Here is a 20,065-nt window from a genome sequence, read left to right as displayed (position 1 = left end):
CTGTTCCTTGAGGAAATAACGTCATCAATTTCCCCAAGAAATGCTATCCTGATGCACTAATTATACAACGCCAAAGAAAAGCACTCACACAATTAAAAGAAGACTTTGCTGGAAGAAAGATGGGGACACGGAAGGCAGTGAAATGTTCAGAGCTGCCAAGAAATGACTTGCTGATGAATTCCTCATAGATAACCGCATGTAATTAATCTCATTTGCTCCACTGAAAAGCAGGGACACTGAACATCTAGTTTGTGAAGATTAAAGAAATATGTATGGGCTTAAAGTATCCCACGCAATTTCTGGCACATGGTAGTTGCTCAATAAATGGAAATTTTTGTTCTTGTTAATGAATCAGATGTGACCAACCAGGAGCCAGATGCAGACCATGGGGCCGATTGTCTATTGCTTTGATCTGCCCGGCGCGTGGTCCTTCTTCTCCTGCTCATTCTTTGTCAGCTCTATTTTCGAGATGATTCCTTCTGAATTATACAGGTTGGCAGAGGGAGGGAAGGGAAGCCAGACCCTGGTCCTTCCCCTGCCGAGAGGCCTCAAAGACCAGGCTAGGCCAATGTGGTGCTCACTTATTAGTAAGGCCTGTGAGTAAAATAGGCATTAGTTACTGCTCCCAGGTTCTAAGAGCATCTATGAGTTTTGTCCATTCCAAGCCTACTATTTGCAGCCCAAACATTCCTAAACAGTTATCTGTCTCACAATATTGTAAAAGGATTAATGGGTACAAAGTATTTAGAGCATGGCCTGCCATGCACTCAATAAATGTGAGTTACTGTGCTTCCTCCATAGGTACACTTTTTTCACATTTTGAATGTCTGAAAATAGAATGAGGTTGACAGCCGATGCAGACAATGTGGTGTTATTTCCTTTTTTTCTGAGAGGATGTTATTAAATAGCTTTTTTAAAAATAATTAGGGGTATTTAAAAATTGACTTAATCTATTACCATTATGAACCTATGGAATTAACAAGGATTCACTCCATATTAATCAGTGAGTTTACTAAATTAAGCTCATAATAGGCACCTTCTTTCAAAAGGATTTTTCTTGCTTTGTTTTTGTGTTTGTTTTTTAGTAACTGGAACAAAAATAGCCTGCTTTTATGAAGAGACTGTTTTTTGCAGCTAACATTTAGATCCACCAATAAAGATAAAATAAGAAATAAACCCTGTCGACCCCTTCAAGTTTGTAAATTTAAGCCATTTTTGGACATTTCTGCAAAAATGTGGGAGTTAACAAAAGAACTCTTTTCGTGTGTCTAATGTTAGAGAATTGGGGTTCAAGTTACTTTTCCAAGATATCTGGGCTTGTCCCTATTAAGCCTGTCTGTGCCAACCAGACGTGGGGGGCCTACTGTCCCCAGAGCTTGCTATCTACCACCGACACCTTTACTCCTGTCATTGGAGAATGGCTTCTCTCAACAGAATTAGTAGCGTATAATAATTTTCACAAACTTTCAACATCTACTGTTTGAGTGCCTAATATATTCCGGGAATTGTTCTACGTCTGTGGTTTATAGCCCATTAGTGGGTCATGGCCAACATTCTTAAAAAGAAATAGAATAAAACAGAATAGAAAATATCACAGATATTTGTTTCATGACATCTTTTTTCAATTTTATGTAACCCCTTGATTGTAGGTTCAGGGTATCACTGTGGAATGTGATCAAGACATCTAAATGGCCCTGTTCTGGAAGCTAACGATTCAGCAGGAAAAGAAGGACTCCCTATTCACACAGGGGTTTCATCCTGGTGGGGAAGGCAGACAGAAAACAGTAAGCAAACAAAGAATAAGTCCGAAAGGGATAAAAACTGTGAAGGAAAACTGCAGGATAATGTGTAGAGTGGCTCAAGCCTCCTGTGTTAGATCATGGGAAGGAAGGGCTCTCTGATAAAGTGAATCTGAGCTGTTTGGATATGGAGGGAAAGTTGCTACAGGCAAGGAGCCGCAAGTGCAAAGGTCCTGAGGCAGAAATAATCAGGGATTACCACTGTTTCTATTCTGAAAACAACACAGGAAGGAGACCAAGGGGGCTGGAATGGAGGGTGTGAGGGGGACACAGGTAGAAGAAGAAGTCGTAAAGGTCACCAAGAGCCAGTAGTATAGACCACACGGTCCATAGAAAGGACTTTGGTGTTATCACGTGAGATGAGGAGACTTCAGAAGGCTGCCCAGCATGACTGAGGATAAGAGCCACTCCAGAGTCCTCTCTGCTGAGACACTGGCTATCACCACTCCTCATCTGATTCTCACTGCCTCCCCTCGGTTGCATCAGTCTCTCCACAACCAGTCTGTCAATGCCTCAAAGGCACTTTAGGTCTGTGTGTGAGAGTGTGGCTATGGAGACAGACAGATGTAGAAGCAGATGTCCATCTACCTCCACCCCTACGCCTAACACAGCGCCGGGCATGCAGTAAGCTTGGTAAGTATCTGGTTGAGTGTTCTCTAAATCTATTCTAAAAGAGCCATAGAATGTCTGCAGTTTCTGAACCGTTCTGACTCAGGACCGCACACCGAGGACAACAGTAACATTGGCTGGCATCCTTGAGCACCTGCTCTGTCAGGGAAGTGTACGTGTTACGCACACCACAAACAGACTCCCTGTGTCCTGAATCCTCTCTCCTAGTGCCTGCCTGGAGCTCTGTCCTGCCTTAGTACCCCATGGCTTCCCTTACTAGTACATACAACACACACACACACACACACACACACACACACACACACACGCAGTGGCAAAAGCATTAGTAATTAATGGGGTATTTACAGAAGGTTTCCTAAAGCGCTACACTCTATTCCATACAGTCAAATTTAAAGTCAGGCCACCAGGAAGCATCTCCATTCTCTCTGAGTTTTCTCTGCTTGCCTGCCCTGTTGCTGGGTGTCTACCCTTATGCCCTTTACCTTGTGGCCTCTAAAATGTCCATCTTGTTGGACCCAACAATCCCGGTCTTCCCTTAGATTTCATACTCCATTCAAACAACAAAAACCCAGCAGTGCATCTACGAGATTTTCCTTGTAAGTCACCACCAAATGCAGGCCACACTTACGGTGCTCCTGCAGGGCTGGCCTTACTACCCACCAGAAAGCAGAGAGCACAGGGAGCATATCAGGGCTGCGTGAGGAAGTGGCACAGCTCAGGTCTGAATACACATCATTCCCTCTCCTAAGCCTGTGCTCCAGGCATTGGGCATGCCTCTCGAAATGGATCTCTGTTGCAGGGTGGGCAAGAAGATGGTTCCAGTCACTGAGGAATGTTCAGAAAAGTGCTCACACAGCACCCCTCACTCTGGAAACCATGCTTTTCTCTTCTAGGACCCAATGATTTGCCAGACCTTGTGCAAGTCATTTCTCTTCTGAATTTTCCATCTATGACAATTGGACTTCGCCTACGCATTTGAGATGAGCCATGAAATGATTAAAAAGTAGGCCGCTCAGAACAACAAAATCAAAGTGTATGTTTTCAAACCCTCAGGGGTCATGATTCAAACCCTGAGCCCGATACTACAGAGCAGGTTTTCCTCTGTCCTTCCTTCTCTCTAACCTGCACAGCTCTGCTCTCCTCACTCTGGTTATTTTCCCTCGAGGCTTTGGGGATGCTTGTGTGAAAATAATTAAGGCTTCGGAAGCAGGTGGGCTGTCCTGGTGTGAAGTCAGCAGTGGAGTGCGCCGGTGTTACTGTGGATGAGTGGTCGGTGGTAGCCCACCCACACCCACGAAATTCATGAGCTGGCCCCATCTGAAACCACAGCAGAACGGCCAGCAGAGGCGATCGAATTTGAATCCCCCATTCAACCAAAGACTGCGAAATTTGGAAGTGAAAGACGCCTAGGGGAGTGGGGAGGGGCCACGTCTTCTGGCTCCAGTGGATCTCTCTGAAACAGAAGCAGAAGCCAGAGGGGGGGAAATGGCCTTTGTAGAGTATTTACTGCCTCCTGAACTACTCTTTCAAGTACCTCGCTTATCATTAAGCATTAATTTCCCTAGAAACGGGAGCTTGCACTTCTTGTAGCAATTAAGGGTGGTTTTGGCTAGGTAGCTCTGACTTCCCAGCACGGCTCTGTGAGCTCTGTGGCCTTTCCTCCACAGAGAACTTCGCTCATTGACAAGCTGTGTTATTTTTCTGGGAAACAGAAGATGAATCCCGCCCCAGTGCAAGAACCCGGGTCAGACCTGTACACATAATTCTAGCAATAAACAAACTGTAATTGTTGAGAGGAAACTACATTATTGATGAAGCCCCTCCCCTTTTAATCCCCACATCGAGCATCTTATTCTCTCCAGAAGGGTGATGCTCTTTGCTTCTTCAGCTGTTGGAGCTGTAACGACAAGTGTGGACCATAGCAACAACTGACACTCCCTTCTCTGTGGCACGAGTCCTCGAAAGGGCCACCTGTGCCTTAGAAGGCTGGTCTCCTGCATAGCGGCCATCTCCCTCCCAGGAAGGGATTTGGCGTCATGCGTGACACAGGAACAGAGAGGTGACTTTGTCAAAGTCACAGAGTAAACCGGGGGCTGCATGGGGGCCAGGTGTCTCATCTCAGAACCCAAGCTCTCTTCCTTATTCGCATCTTATCCGGCCATCTCCATTATCATCCCCAATTCCTGTTTTAAAATACACAAAACACAGAAGGCTTTTTGATCTCCTGTGTCACTCGAGGCTCTGAAAGGTGATGAACCTGCCAGAGATAAGCCGAGACAGGTGGAGTGAGTGCCTTCAGTGAGAGATTGTCTTTGCTGCCGTGAAGGCTGCTGTTGGTTCTCAATTACCCCTGTAAACAGAGGGGAACGGGTAATAAAAACACAAGATAATCAGAAAGTCATTAATAGTGGACAAAGATTTGTCTCCACGGATATTCGCTGCAGCATTTTCACAAGGCAAATCTTATCTCTTTTTCTCTCAAGGGATTCTAGAACTTAATAGAAAGGCAGCAAGTCTTTAAAAAAAAAAAAAAAAGACTAAAGCTGCCAAATATTCTGTACTGCAAAAGAACACCAGAGATAGAAGATAATAGCTGACAAAAGTCGACACTGTTACAAATTGTACGCTTGTGGAAAGATGGGCCTGTGTGATGGCCTGGTTGGGAGGGAAGGCCCAGCTGACTTTCAAGCCGTGTGGATGGGCCCGGGGCTGGTGGGACCAAGGCTCACCCTCGGATGTCTGAGAGGCCTCATCAGAGGCACCAGAGGCCTGGAGAGTAGACAAGGACACACGCCAAACTCAGACACAAACCCAGTAAGATGTATGTCTAGTTATTGAGAAAATATGAGACTCTGATTCATCGGGTAGAAGACACTGGACAGATCAGAAATCCTCCTGAGAGTAGCAGGGAGCCAGTCAGAGACTTTCGCATCTGAGACTCAGCCCCTGCCATTTCTATCTGGGTGATATCGGGTGACACTGGGCAGGTCACTGCTCCGAGCCTTGACCTCTCCTCATGGCTGTTATGAGGATGACATGAGTTAATATGCAAGAACGATTTAATGTAACCATTGACATGTAATAAGCCCTTAATACACATTCACAAATATTCTTATTGTTGTGGTCGATATTCCTGCCATCTTATCACAAAAGGTGTTTTCCCCATTCTTTAAGTGGGGCTACACTTAGGGATTTTTCCCAAAGAGTACAATATGGAAAGAGGGGAAGAGCAGCCTTATAGTGAAGAAACTGGATGAACACTGTTTCAGCCCGGTGTTCGAGGTCAGCCTCAGCGGTGGTAAGCCTCAGTGATAGTATGCACACTCGATGTGATGTGAGGAAATGGCTCTTTACCTCTGTGCTGTTCCTCCAAAAATGCCGTAACTCCAGTCCCACCATGAGCAAAACATCAGACAACTCCCAGGAAAAGGGACATTCTATTAAATATCACACCAGTCTTCCTCAAAACTGTCCAGATCACCAAAAACAAAGAAAGTCTGAGAAACAGTCACAGCCCAGAGGAGCCTAAGGAGACATGACAATTAAGTGTAATGTAGTGTCCTGATGGGGCTCCTGGACCCGGAAAAGGGCATTAGGGAGAAAAACTAATAAGATCCAAATAAAGTCTGATGTCTAGTTAACAGTAACATCAGTACTGGTTCATTGGCTGTGATTACGGTGCCATGCTAAAGCAAAATGCCAATAGTAGGGGAAATGGAGTGCCAAGTGTACTGTGTTTGCAATCTTTCCATAAGCCTAGTCTTAAAAAAAAAAAAAAAAGATTATTGAATCAAAGAGCAGAATCAGATCTCTAAATACAGAGAAAGAATGTGCCTGCCAGACTGGTGGGGGTGGGGGGTGGGCAGAATGGGTGCAGGGGAGTGGGAGACACAGGCCTCCAGCCATGGCATACAAATCATGGCATAGGGACCACGGTCAGGGATGAGGTAACAGGACCGTGTGGTGGCAGACCGGGGCTACACGTGGGGGGAGCCAAGCATAACACACAGCGGTGGTGAGTCACTATTGTTGTACACCTGAAATTAATGTAACACTGTGTGTCAACTACGTTCAAATTTTTAAAAAATTAAGGTTATTTAAATAAATAAAGAGGCTACCATGCCACTTGGTACAAGGGACGTTTGGAGTAGCTCTTTACACATCAAAAGGGAGAACGGGCACAGAGTAGACTTTACAACCTCTGAGATCTAACACTGAACTCGCATGGGGCCACTTTCCCACTTGAAAAGCCCTCAGACCCACTTTTTTCGATATATCTTTTTTTTAATAATATTTTTTATTATATTATGTTAGTCACCATACAGTACATCCCTGGTTTCTGATGTAAAGTTCGATGATTCATTACTTGCGTATAACACCCAGTGCACCATGCAATACGTGCCCTCCTTACTACCCATCACCGGTCTATCCCATTCCCCCACCCCCCTCCCCTCTGAAGCCCTCAGTTTGTTTCCCAGAGTCCACAGTCTCTCATGGTTCATTCCCCCTTCTGATTACCCCCCTTTCTTTATCCCTTTCTTCCTCTTTACATCCTACTCCTTCTGTTGTGGAGTCTCACCCCTAAAGGCCTTCCCCCAATATCAGCTTTCTCCTCCTTGCTCCTTTCTCCCCCTTGCTAAGGCACCTCCATAACTCACATCTTTTCTTTTTAAATGTGTGGCAGGAAAGCAGCAAGCGGGTAATAGTGCCACCCACGGGGGATTGTACACAGGCTTGTACCCACTTATCTTCCTGACACAGCAATTTGAACAAATGGCTTCCTATTTACTGACTGCATATTCAACACCTGACAACAGTCATTCTGCAAAGCAATTTCATGTAATTCTCTCAAACAGCTACAAACAGGTTACTATTAGTATCCCCATTTCGCAGACAAGTACATTGAGGCACTGATTATGAAAGCGACTTGTGCCAAGTCACGTACAAATAACAGACTGAAACATTATAAAGATAGAATAAAACTCGAAACCAATCCGTTGTGTATCCACAACCCAATAAGAATGAAACTCAGCAAATGTCCCCACCTCTTCACAGAAAGTTGGACATAAAATTCAACCAGGATAGAAAGACAGGCCTCCAATTCGCTGTCTCCTCATCTCCAATGTGTGATTCGTAATTTAGAGCCTTTCTGAAAAGTCAGGATGCAGCTGCTTCAAAAGGTAAAAATGCACCTTCACTAACTGATCATTTTTTTAGCAATTTATTAGCAATTGATGACAGATAGTTCTGACCTCTACCTCATCTCTGAAACTCGGTCACCAACTGCCCTATTTCTGGCCTTCACTTTGGGTCCAGCCTGGGTCTGGGACTGAAAAAGGACGAGCGATGGGCTGCAAGTAGCTGCCGTCTCCATCACCTTCTCGCTCAGAAGAGCCCAAAACTCAATGGATTGATTTTCACACTTTGTCAAACTCTCCCTAGTTTCAAAGCAGCCCTTTGCCAAGGTTTTGAGTCCCTCCAGGTTGGGTAAATCTCATTCAAGCCGTCTGATTCCAGAGGTGAAATGTTTACCTAAGGCGTGCTGGAAAATAACAACGACAGCAATCACCATAATCAGGTTTGCTGAGCCAAGTACACTAAAGAGCTGGACCGGATCGGAGCTTTACAGAATATATGATATTTTATGCTAACGATGATGATCAACTAAGGGCTTCTTATCTCCATTTTAGAGTTGAAAAAATAGGCTGAGAGAGGTTACCAACTTGTACAGGGCCGCACAGGTAGGAAGTGCAGGAGGGGCTATTGGAGCACGATTTCACCGGATCGAAAGGGGGAAGATTTCCCACGTGTGATCGTTCCTCCGGGCACGTGCCTCTCAGCCGTTCTCTCTTCCCAGCCTCACACGCCTCCTCTCTCCTGGTTCCTTGAATTGGCCTCTTCTCCTACACATTCTCTCAAATCCAGGGCGTCATCTTTCTCGTGGGATGTAAAGAAGGCCATGGGTGGGGGCGGGGGTACTGCCAGTGGGGCTGCCTCTCCAGCTCCCCAACACGTGTGCTTCTCCCCGGAGCCTTGGGAGAAAATCTTCCACCTCCTGTCCTTCACTAGCTGAGCAACGGGCTGCAAGCCACTGAACCCCTGTGAGCCTCAGTTATTGCTTCTCCAAATGAACAGAACGCCGGCTGTGCTGTCTACCTGACATCTATGAAATCTACACTGATCGTTTCGGCAGGGGCTTGCCATTTGTAACTGCATTTTTATTTTTTTAAAGATTTTATTTATTTATTTATTTGACAAAGGGGGAGAGAGAGAGCACAAGCAGGGGGAGCTGCAGACAGAGGGAGAAGGAGAAACAGGCTCCCCACCAAGCAGGGAGCCTGATGTGGGACTCGATCCCAAGACCCTGGGACCATGACCTGAGCCAAACGTAGACGCTTAACTGACTGAGCCACCCAGGCGTCCCTGTAACTGCATTTTTAAAAAAGTTTTATGGTCGACAAACATCACCTGTGTGGATTCCATATAACAAGAACTACACTGAAGGCAACACAGCAATATTTAAACATTCGTAAAAATCATCGGGTGCCAAGTATTACTGATGAGCTCTCACTGGCTCAAAGAGGGTAAGGGACTTAAGAAATATAACCAGAAAGGAGCAGATATATCTGTTTAAAAGATATGCTAAGGTAGTTTTTAAATTGTCAAGGATGAGACCAAGAAATCTAAATTTGAATACATGGATGGATTTCAGATTCAGAAATTCCTGTAAGAACCAACCATCATGCTAGGCATGTACCTAAAAATAGCTCATTATTCTTCTGGGTTGCATAAAGAGCTTTCAACCTAGGATTATGGCATGTGAGCACTTCTCTATTACCTGGTTTACACCGCGCTGTGAGCTCCTGCAGCATAACCTAATGCCTCTCCTTGGCACCTAACATAGCACCCGAATGGAATCAAACAGAATCTTCTTGCACAAGGATGAAGACAATATGGTCATTAAAATTTTGCCCATTCTTTCTTTTTAAGTTTTTTCTTTTAATTCCAGTGTAGTGAAATAGGTAATGAGGATTAAATAGCACACTTACGATGATGAACCCTGAGTAATGTATAGACTTGTTGAATCACTGTAGAGTACACCTGAAAATTTCACCCCTTCTATATTGCAGACACGAGAGAAAATCTCTGAAGTAGAGGATGCATGTGATTGATCTCTGGAGAGGATGATACTAACATTACTGATGTTATGATTAATAACAGTACTGATACAATAAAAATGAAATTATGTTCTTGGACGTTATATCTGTTAAGGTCATTAATAAGCATGAAGATGGTGAACATAATACTAAGAGCTAATATTTATCAGCCAAAGAATCATGCATGTGGTTTTTTTTTTTTTTTCATTTTCTCTCTACTCTGGTCCTGAGGGGATAATGACATCTGGCCAAGGGCATCACTAGTGGGAGGATTATGTGAGGTTTATACGATTAGCGTCTATACATCATGGATGAGAAAAATGAGCTTTAGAGACTTGAAACCATTTGCCAAAGTTTATATATCTAGCAAACTGCACATCTAGAATAAGAATTCATGTCAAGTTCAAGTTTAGAGTCTGAACTTTGACCTCCACGCCCCAGCCTCCCTTTCAGGTGTGAAGACCAACTCAAGGCAGGTGGGCCTGAGCTCCACCCCTAGCAGCAAAGAAGAAAAGCCTGGCAACCAGCACTCACCACTCAGCTTGCTGCCTCCCCTTCTCTGGTGCTGTTTCCATTGAGTTCAAAACATTCTCTTCATACTGGCCTTTAAAGTAAACCAGCCTGCTAACTTTCTTCTGATTTTCTCTTCTTAATGAGGCCTTTACTCCCACTCAAGCACGCCCTTCTTCTGCATTGTAGCTGTTGAAAAATCACACCCAAGCAGAAGAAGTGTAGTCAGTGGTACTGTGATAATGACAGATGGTAGAGACAATTGTGGGGAGCATAGCATATGTGTATGCCTGTCAAATCACTGTGTTGTACACCTGAAACTAACATGAATTATATGTCAATTATACTTAAAAAAGGGAAAGAAAGAAAGAAAGAAAGAAAGAAAGAAAGAAAGAAGAAAGAAAGAGAGAAAGAAAGAAAGAAGGAAGGAAAAGAAGAGAAAAGAAAAAAGGCAAAGAGGAAGAAAAGGGAAGAGAAGAGAAAAAAGAAAAGAAAATTCATATCCTTTTGGTCTTTAGTACGAATCAATAGTCCATCTTAGGAAAAGATTTTCTCTTCCTTCACGCTTCTGCATCTGTCATCAGCCTCCAGAGCTGGAATGCAGAAAGGCTGGAACCAGGTCAGTTGTACCTTTCACAAACACTGATAAGTCAGCCACAGAAGCCTGAGTGCTACAAATGCCCGGCCGCAGGCATTATGTTTGGTAGCAAAACAGATACTGTAAGGGGCCCAAAATACACCATTCATGAAATCACCTTCCTCCTGATGTGCTGACCCACAAGCAGCCCCAGGCACTTCATTTCCCAGTACCACAATGCCCATGGGACCCCGAACACAGGGAGTGGCCTGCTGTAATTGAAAGGGCAGCAATCTTGAAGCCTGAAGACCAGGTTGGCTGTGTCTCTTACTGGGTACACAACCTTGGGCGGGTCATTTAACTCCTCTGAGTCTCAGTGTCCTCAGACACGAAATGGAGCTAATACTCTTCCCAATGGTATATCATCCACTGTGTATATAGGCCAGAAATCTAAAAGACATCCTTGTTTCTTCCCTCTCCCCTATCCCAACCTCCACTCTCTGAATTCTGTTGATTCCATGTCTTAAACAGCTCTCAGATCTCCTTGTCTCCATTCCCACCAGCTAGGTAAGTTCAGACATCATGACGTCCTCACTAGACTAACACCAGATCCTCCTAGCTCATCTCCCTGTTCCCAGTCCTTCCCACTCACTGAAGACAGTTATCTTGCTAAAGTGCACATCTCATCATATTGCTCCTCGTTGAAATCATTATATAAGTCAAGCAGAGAAAGACAATTATCATATGGTTTCACTCATTTATGGAACATAAGAAGTAGGAAGATCGGTAGGAGAAGGAAGGGAAGAATGAAGGGGGGGTAAACAGAAGGGGGATGAGCCATGAGAGACTGTGGACTCCGGGAAACAAACTGAGGGCTTCAGAGGGGAGGGGGTGGGGGATTGGGATAGGCCGGCGTTGGGTATTAAGAAGGGCACGTATTGCATGGTGCACCGGGTGTTATACGCAAATAATGAATCATGGAACACTGCATCAAAAACTGGGGATGTATTGTATAGTGACTAATATAACAAAATAAAAATTTTAAAAAATCATTATATGACTCTCCATCATCAACAAAATAAAATAAAGGACAAATTTACCAGCCTAGGATACAAAGTCCTCCGTGACCTTGATCCTACCTCCTTATAACAGCAGGAATCTTTCAGATGCTAGTCCCTGAGACATCCCTCCACTAGGCTTACTCAAAAGGCAAGACTTGGCTTCTGAAACTAAAAAACCCTGGGCAGACCAGGTAGGACCAGATCTGAAGGCCCAGGTCTCATCGGAAGCAGATTCTTTCCACCCCCTGCTGTGCTTCCCCCATAGTGACATTAGTCCTGATGGGGCTGGTCCTACTCAATAACAAATTTGCCCCCAGCAGTTTGAGGTTTACTTACTGATTATTTTGCAACCTCCTGGGGAGAGAGCCTCTTTTTCTCACTAATTTCAACACAAGGCAAGATCACAATGGTCTGCCTTGGGTCACTGGCCCGTCCCTCTACCAAGCGAACAGGAATATTCTGATGAGGCAGGCAGACCTGGGGAGAAGGGGACAGGGCCAGCCACGCCTGAACTACATGGCTTAGTAGTAGGGTTGCCTACAAAAATCAGACTGTTAACCCCCCAAATAAAAAGAAAGGATGCTAGCATGGCAAAAACAACACCTAATTTGATTCTTACCTACAAGAACTTCTCTCCTACCCCAGGCTCCAAAATTTAGTGACTGAAAACTACCATTTTCTTTTGTCCACTTTGTCTATTTTGTTGGTTTTCGAGAACTCAGGAATTCAGAAAGGGCCCAACCAGGCCCTTCTTGGTCGGGGTCTCTTGTGGCTGCAGTGAGATGTCGTCCGGGGCTGGGGTGGCCTGGGTGTCACAGGTGGCTCCCTCACGACGTGACTACTCACGCTGTCCGCCGCGGGCTCAGCGGCGCTGTACACCGAACGCCTCCACGTGGCTTCCTCAGCGTGACCGGCTCAAAACAGACGGCCTCTCACTGGGCAGCGCAGGACTCCGGCCCCGGCATTCCAGAGAAAGGAGGGAAGCCGCCTCTCCCTTTCCGACCCACCCCCAGAAGTCACGTGGTCTCGCTTTCCCGCATTCCCAGGCCGCTCCTCTGGTAGGAGGAGTATCAGACGATTTGCAGCCACTAATCATTTTCTGTTGTTCCGTGGACACACTCCCACCACTTCTACAACTTTTGCCCTTGTGAATGCATTTCTGTCTGTGTTGGAGATCCTTTCCCTCTTCTTCGTCTCTGAGCCACGCTCTACTGACCGTGCAGGCCACAGCCGCACCGTGAAGCTTCCTCTCCCCACCCGGAGCGCTCATCGCCTCCTTCGGGCCACCCCGTAGCCTCTCTAAGAGCGCCTTCTCCTGACGTACTGTTGACCTCGGCTCTACGGCTGCAAGCTCCTGGAAGGCGGGAAAAGCCTGATGGCCCTCTGCGCCTCCCGTAGTCTCTGTCAGTCACGGGCCCTCAGTATTGGTTTGCTGGATGACGCAATTAGATGATATGGCCCAAGAGCTTTACAATGTTCAAGTGCCATTCTAACAAAAGCTGTCATTAGTTCCAAAACAAGAGCGAACCCTTTACGAGGAAAATGTAATAACATCTACTGATAGCTTTCTGCCTGACAAATTCTAAATGGGTAATCCATTTTACTGTCGAAAAAATTATTGAGGTGTTTTTTTCTTTCCTTCTTTCTCTTGCTTAAATACTAGTGATACCTAGTTGTCTGTCCTTTATACTTTATCTGCTATTTGGATCACTGTTCTCAAGTTTTATCAGTAAGTCACCTTTCCATGAACCTGTTTCATGAGGTCAATCCTTTACATATTTTTATAGTTTGGGACCTAATTTTTTTATCACGTAATTTTCCTGCAGCATTACTTTTTATCTTTGATTAGTCTTTTATGTATCAATATAAGTTTTTTAAGGATGTGAGGGCCTACTATGTACGAGGCATTATAATGAACCCTGGAGAATCAGTGAAAAACAAGTTACCATCCATCTTTGTAAGAAACTCAATGCTCGGTAGAAAAAGAAGATACGCTAGATGTTAAGTCAGACACCTGCAGAGAGGAGTATGCGGCTGGGTACCTAGTCCTGCCGGCAGTGGGGCGGAAAAACTCCGCGGAAACAAATAGCAACCCATTTTAAAAATGAAAAGTAATTAGACTAATAAAGAAGGGGAAATTTGGAGATAGGAAAGAGATAGGAAAGAACAGATGTGGAAAGAACAGCAAGAGTTCATGCTCCTGGTGTATAAAGTATAAGACAGAAAATGGCAAGTTTCTGGAGCCTCTAGCTAGCAAAGTTGTAGACCGTCCTGGTTTTCAAGTAGCACAGTCTCTGGAAATCTCTGACTAGCTGGGAAGCTGGTTACTTACCAAAAGAATTAAAGAAACAATTGTGGACAACTGAGCTCAAGGGAATTTAAAAAATTATTACGCAGCCATTTATCCAAGCCAAGTGGAATTGCCTGCAGATAGATAGATAGATAGATAGATAGATAGATAGATAGATAGATAGAGATATATATAGATCCCGTCCAATTCTACTTTCTACCACCTAGGAGACTTGGGAATCAATTTATTCATAGATTCTTTTTTATCAAACAAGAATACATGATATTTCTGCCTCCCTCAAAGAGATGGCAAAGATGGTATAAGGAGAAGCTCCTTTTGTGGAAAAGGGTCACTTTTGTCCAATCAGCTTCTCTGCCATTTCGAGTAGTGAGAGATCACTTCCCTCTCCTTCTTTCTTAGGGACCAACCCCCTTACCTCACCCCATGTGTGAGCATGTGCCCTTAGTCAAAGCAGTCAGAACTATTTACCAGTGACCATATTGAACAATGCGGGCCAGTTTGGTTCACAAACAACCAAGTAGCTCCACCTGGTTCAGTCAGAATAAATCTTATAATTCAGAGAAAATTTGGAAAGGAGAAGCTTTCTTTCCAATGAAGGTGCTAAGACATTTTAGTTCAAACCAAAAATCACTAAAGGGCCACAACTAGTCAGGAAATGCCCAAGAAAGAAGACCACAGAGGAAAACGGAGCAGAGCAAAGAGATGGGTAACTGATGATCAGATGTGAATGTCTGGCTGCAGCTCTCCTTAAAATACACCGCAGCTTTTAATTAATTTCCATTTTTAAGTGACTCTTGTTTCTGTATCTTAAAACTATAAGGAGTCCAAATTTAGGAAGTCCTGCATATAATTTATGGTAATATATTATCTATAGATCCCCTCGTCTATCTGAAGACATCTAATACATCCTTTAATTTTCATATTACATTCTTTCACTTTCAAAAGAATGTCCAAAAGCTAAAATTTAAGTCAACTTTACTGGAAATAAATTAATTAGATATACTATATAACTATATAACTGAGAAAATTGACTGATAATAATTATCACCAAGGTATGTAATTTCTTTCTTAACAGCTTTATTGAGCTGTAATTCACATATCATCAATTCATCCACTTAAAGTGTACAATTCAATGTGCTTTGGGTGTCATAGCCAGGAAATCATTACCACATTCACTGTCATGAAGACATTCCCCTGTGTTTTCTTCTAAGAGTTTTATATTTTTAGTACCTAATTTCCCTGATCCATTTAGAGTTCATTTTTGTGTATGGTATGTGGTAGGGGTCCAACTGCATTCTTTTGCCTATGGATATCCATTTGTCCCAGCATCATTTGTTAAGAAGACTAATCTTCCCCCCCCCCCACTGAATTGGGTTGGCACCCTTGCTGAAAACTGGTTGATTGTAGTTGTAAGGGTTTATTTCTGGACTCTCAATGCAATTGCATGGCTCTTGATCTATTTTTAATCCAGAACTATACAGTTTTGATTACTACAGTTTTATAGCAAGTTTTGAAATTGGAAAATATAAGCCCTCCAACTTTGTTCTCTTTCTTCAAGATAATTTTAGCTAGCTATTCTGGATCCCTAAATTTCCATTTAAGTTTTAGGAATGACTTACCAATTTTTGCAAAAAAAAAAAAAAATACAGCTGTTTCCTGACTGAGATTACATTGAATCTGTAGATCAATTTGGCAAGTACTAACATCTTAACAATATTATATCTTCTGATCCATGAACATAGGATGTCTATTTATTTAGATCTTTAACTTCTTTCAACACTGGTATCTAGTTTTCAGTGTAAAACTCTTGAATTCCTTTGATTTAATTTATACACTAGTATTTTCTGATACAATTGTAAATGTATCATAAAAGTAAAATATTAATTTGAAATATCCAGTGGAATTCATCTGGAATATTCATTAGTGTATAGAAACACAATCATTTTTTTAAAGATTTTATTTTTAAGTAATCTCTACACCCCTTGAACCTGTAAGTTCAAGCCCTTACAACCGAGATCAACAGTTGCATGCTCTACTGACTGAGCGATCCAGGGGTCCCCACAATCAATCTTTAAGTATTGATTTTGCAACCTGCAACCTTGCTGATCTTGTTTATTACTTATAATAACTTCTTAGTAGATTTCTTAAATTTTCACTATAGAGATCATGTCACTTGCAATAGAGATAGTTTTACTTCTTCCTTTCCAACCTAGATGTCTTTATTTCTTTTTCTTGCCTAATTGTTCTGGCAAGAATCTCCAATACAATGTTGAATAGAAATTATGAGAACAGTTATTTATTCTTCTTCCTGATCTTAAAGGGAAAGAATTAGGTCTTTTTGCATTAAGTATGATCTTAGCTATGGATTTTTTGTAGAGGTCTTTTATCAGAGTGAGGAAATTCCATTTTATTTCTTATTTGTTGTGCTTTTTTTTATCATGAAAAGTTATTAGATTTTGGCAAATGCTTTTTCTGTGTTTACTGAATGAGACATATTATTGACAGAATTATTGACTTCAAAGAAAAAACAAACTTTCTTGAGCATATAAGCAAGACAAAGTCACTATATAGAAAGGAAAATCAAATCACCCATTGGAAGTCTCAACATCAGTGTTTTATCTCAGAAGAAAATGCAGTAACATATCTAATATACTCAAGGAAAGTAAATGTGAGCCACAGATTTTATATCTAGCCAAACTGACCTTCAAACATAAAGGCAGATGGCAATCAAAATACAAGAACTCAGAATATAATGTTACCATGAGCCCACATACACTATGACTATAATTAAAGCATAGACTTTAAAAATTATAACAAATCAATTTTAAATAAATTTCAAAAGTGCATCTTTTTAGAATAAAAACAGCTCACCAAAACTAACTCTAGAAGAATCAGAAAACACAAGCCGACCTTTACCCACTAAAGAAAGTAAACCAGTAATTAATAATTTATTCCTACACACACAGAAAATACCAGACTTCCAGAGAAGAAAAAATACTTCCCAACTCATTTCATGAAGCTAGGATAACCTTGAGATGAGGACAGTGAGAACAAGGAAAAGTAACAGCCAGATGAGCTTATGAATATAAATGTAAATGCCCTAAGAAAATATCAGCACTACTTAACGCTGGCACTACAAGAAAACATTGCCTACGGACACCTGGCTGGCTCAGTCAAAAGAGCTTGCGACTCTTGATCTCTGGGTCATGAGTTCAAGCCCCATAGTGGTTATGGAGATTACTTAAATAAATAAAACTTTTTTAAAAATTGCCTGGTTGTGACCAGGTTGTGTTTTTTTCCAGTAATGTAGCAATACTTAAATATTAGAAATTTAATCATTTTATAAAGTATTAAGAGATTAAAAGGGAACAAAATAATTCATCTCAATACATGCAGCAAAAACAGGTTTTAATTACAATTCAATTCAATACCTATTCATGATAAAACAATTAGCACAGAAGGAATAGAGGAAGTTTCTTAATCTGCATAAGGACATTCCTCTAAATATATTTCCTTATTGTTTAGTGTTAAAGGAAAGAAACAAAGCACTCATTATTTAGATATGATATGATTATCTAGATTAAAAAAGAAAAGATAATTTACAAACATGTTTTGTTAATTAATAAAAGGGTTCAATTACATTTCTATTATTTATTATTATTTTATCTCTATTATTTAACTAGGAATAAAAAGTTAGCAAATATAATGTTTAATAGTACAATATACTATTTTAGAAAGATTTAACAAGATATGTAATATTTCTAAAGAAAAATCATAAAACTTTACTAAAAGATTAAAACTTAAATTAGTGTAGAAATAATTGAGAAGAATCCACATAGTAAAAATGTCAATTCTTCCAAAATTAGTTTATAAATTCAATTCCATTTAAAATACTGATGTTTTTCATGGATTTTGGCAAGTCAGGTTATTTTTTAGATTCCACTTATGGGTGAAATCACATTGTATTTGTCTTTCTCAGTCTGACTTATTTCACTTAGCGTAATACCCTCTAGGTTTAGCCATGTTATCTCAACTAGCACGATCTCATCCCTTTTTGTGGCTGCATAATATTCGTGTGTGTGTGTGTGTGTGTGTGTGTGTGTGTGTGTCTGCATGCACCCGCACATGTGTCATATCTTCCTTATCCATCCATCTACTGATGGACACTTAGGTTGCTTCCATATCTTGGATATTGTAAATAATGCTGCAATACACATGGGGTGCATGTATCTTTCTGAATAAGTATTTTCATTTTCTTTTGGTTGACAAGTCCATTTTAAAATTAATGTGTAATACAAAGTTTCAGGAATAGCTCAGAGAATTTTAAGAAAAGTCAAGTTTGAAGGCAGTGAGAAACATGAGGGAAAAAAATTAAGTTTGGAATTTTTTACCACCAGATATCAAAATTGCAAAGCTATGGTAATTAAGATAACATGGCGTTGGTAGATATAGAAAAGCTGACCACTGGAACAAAACAGAAAGCTCAGAAAAAAGCAGAAATTGATATAAGTTGGAGACGGTTGTTGAAAGTCAGTGGAAAAATGACAAGCTATCTATAAATGATACTAGGACATAAATGGGTGAGTAATAACTAGATTCATACTACATACTGAACCAAAAATCAATTCTTGATATGGTAAGGATCTAAATACTAAGAGCAAAACCCTCACAATGTGAGAAAAATGCACCAACTTTATGACATTGGAGTGTTTATTAAGCAAAATACAAAATGCATAAAGAAAAATTAGTAAATTTAACTATATTAAAATTAAAACCTCCTGTTTATTAAAAGACACCAAAAACATGCACAATATATATCAAAATCCAAAGATTTTGTTAATGACAAAAGATTAGAATATGTCAGTGTGTGTGTGTGTATGTGTATCTCCCCAACAGATGTATATTTTCTACATACCTATAAGTAATAATAAATTTGAAATATTGTTAAGGTATTTGAAGCTAATATAATAAAGGAAACTCAAATATATAAAAGCAAATAAAATGTGTTCACATTCACTAGTAATTATAAAAGTGATCATTAAAACCATAATGGAAAACCACTTCACACCTGTACGATAGGCAAAGATATTTAAAGAATTGGGGAAGGTTTGAAAAATAGGATATTTCACATACTGGTGGGTATGAATTGATACAACCCCTTCCAGAACAACCTGACACCATTTAATTAAGTTGAGCGTATTCCTACCCAACGACCATTCAATTCTAAGTACACAGAGCTACTTTCACTCATATGAAGAAAGAGAGCTGTATAACCATACCCATCATCTCATGAGTGAACAAATACCTGGTGGGATATTTATAAAATGAAGTTATTCAACAGTAAAAATTACCAAAGCTACAGGTATCAAAATGGATGAAACTGGGAAAATTCACACTGAGGAATAAAGGCCAAGTTACAGAAAAGTTACCATTTGACACAATTTACATAATATTATAAAACAAAACAACACTGAAGATACTAGAGCTACATAAATGTGTAATAAAAAGATAGAGAGTTGATGCAAATGAGAAATACCAAAATGAGATCTGTATTACCTCTGTAGGTGCGAGAAGAAATTTACCTGGATTGGTCATGACATTGGTGGTGGATACTTAGCCTGGGTTATATTATTCTTTATACCTTTTTCTATGTCCAAGACATTTCAAATAATAATTTTTAGAGAGAGAAAATCTCACACTATCATGGAAAGATGTTTAGATAATAAAAAGAGTGAAAATATATCAACACCCCCACCTATGCACTGCCCATTTAAAAACAAAAACTCAGGGTGCCTAAGTGACTCGGTCAGTTATGCGTCTGCCTTCGGCTCAGGTCATGATCTCAGGGTCCTGGAATCGAGTTCCGCATCGAGCTTTCCGCTCAGTGGCAAGTCTGTTTCTCCCTCTCCATCTCCCTCTCCCTCTGTGATCTCTCTCACTCTCACTCTCTCTCAAATAAATAAAGATCTTTAATAAATAAAAATAAAAGCAAAAACTCAACAGAAACATATATGCAAAGT

At 41.3% G+C, this 20,065-nt stretch overlaps 1 protein-coding gene across 1 annotated transcript in view; it reads right to left on the bottom strand.

Moving 5' to 3' along the window:
- The window catches only part of PPP2R2B (protein phosphatase 2 regulatory subunit Bbeta), a 633,944-nt gene that overhangs the window by 482,552 nt on the left and 131,327 nt on the right, over positions 1-20,065 (bottom strand). The window contains exon 4 of the mRNA XM_087862155.1: positions 10,121-10,285. Coding sequence (XP_087718281.1) covers positions 10,121-10,161 — 41 coding nt within the window. The 5' untranslated portion in view covers positions 10,162-10,285. The remainder of the gene's footprint in view (positions 1-10,120; positions 10,286-20,065) is intronic.

The sequence above is a fragment of the Ursus americanus genome, chromosome 5, assembly GCF_024610735.1.
Source record: "Ursus americanus isolate L20-20 chromosome 5, mUrsAme1.1.p, whole genome shotgun sequence".
Lineage (NCBI taxonomy): Eukaryota > Metazoa > Chordata > Mammalia > Carnivora > Ursidae > Ursus > Ursus americanus.
This window is presented reverse-complemented; position numbering and strand designations above follow the sequence as displayed.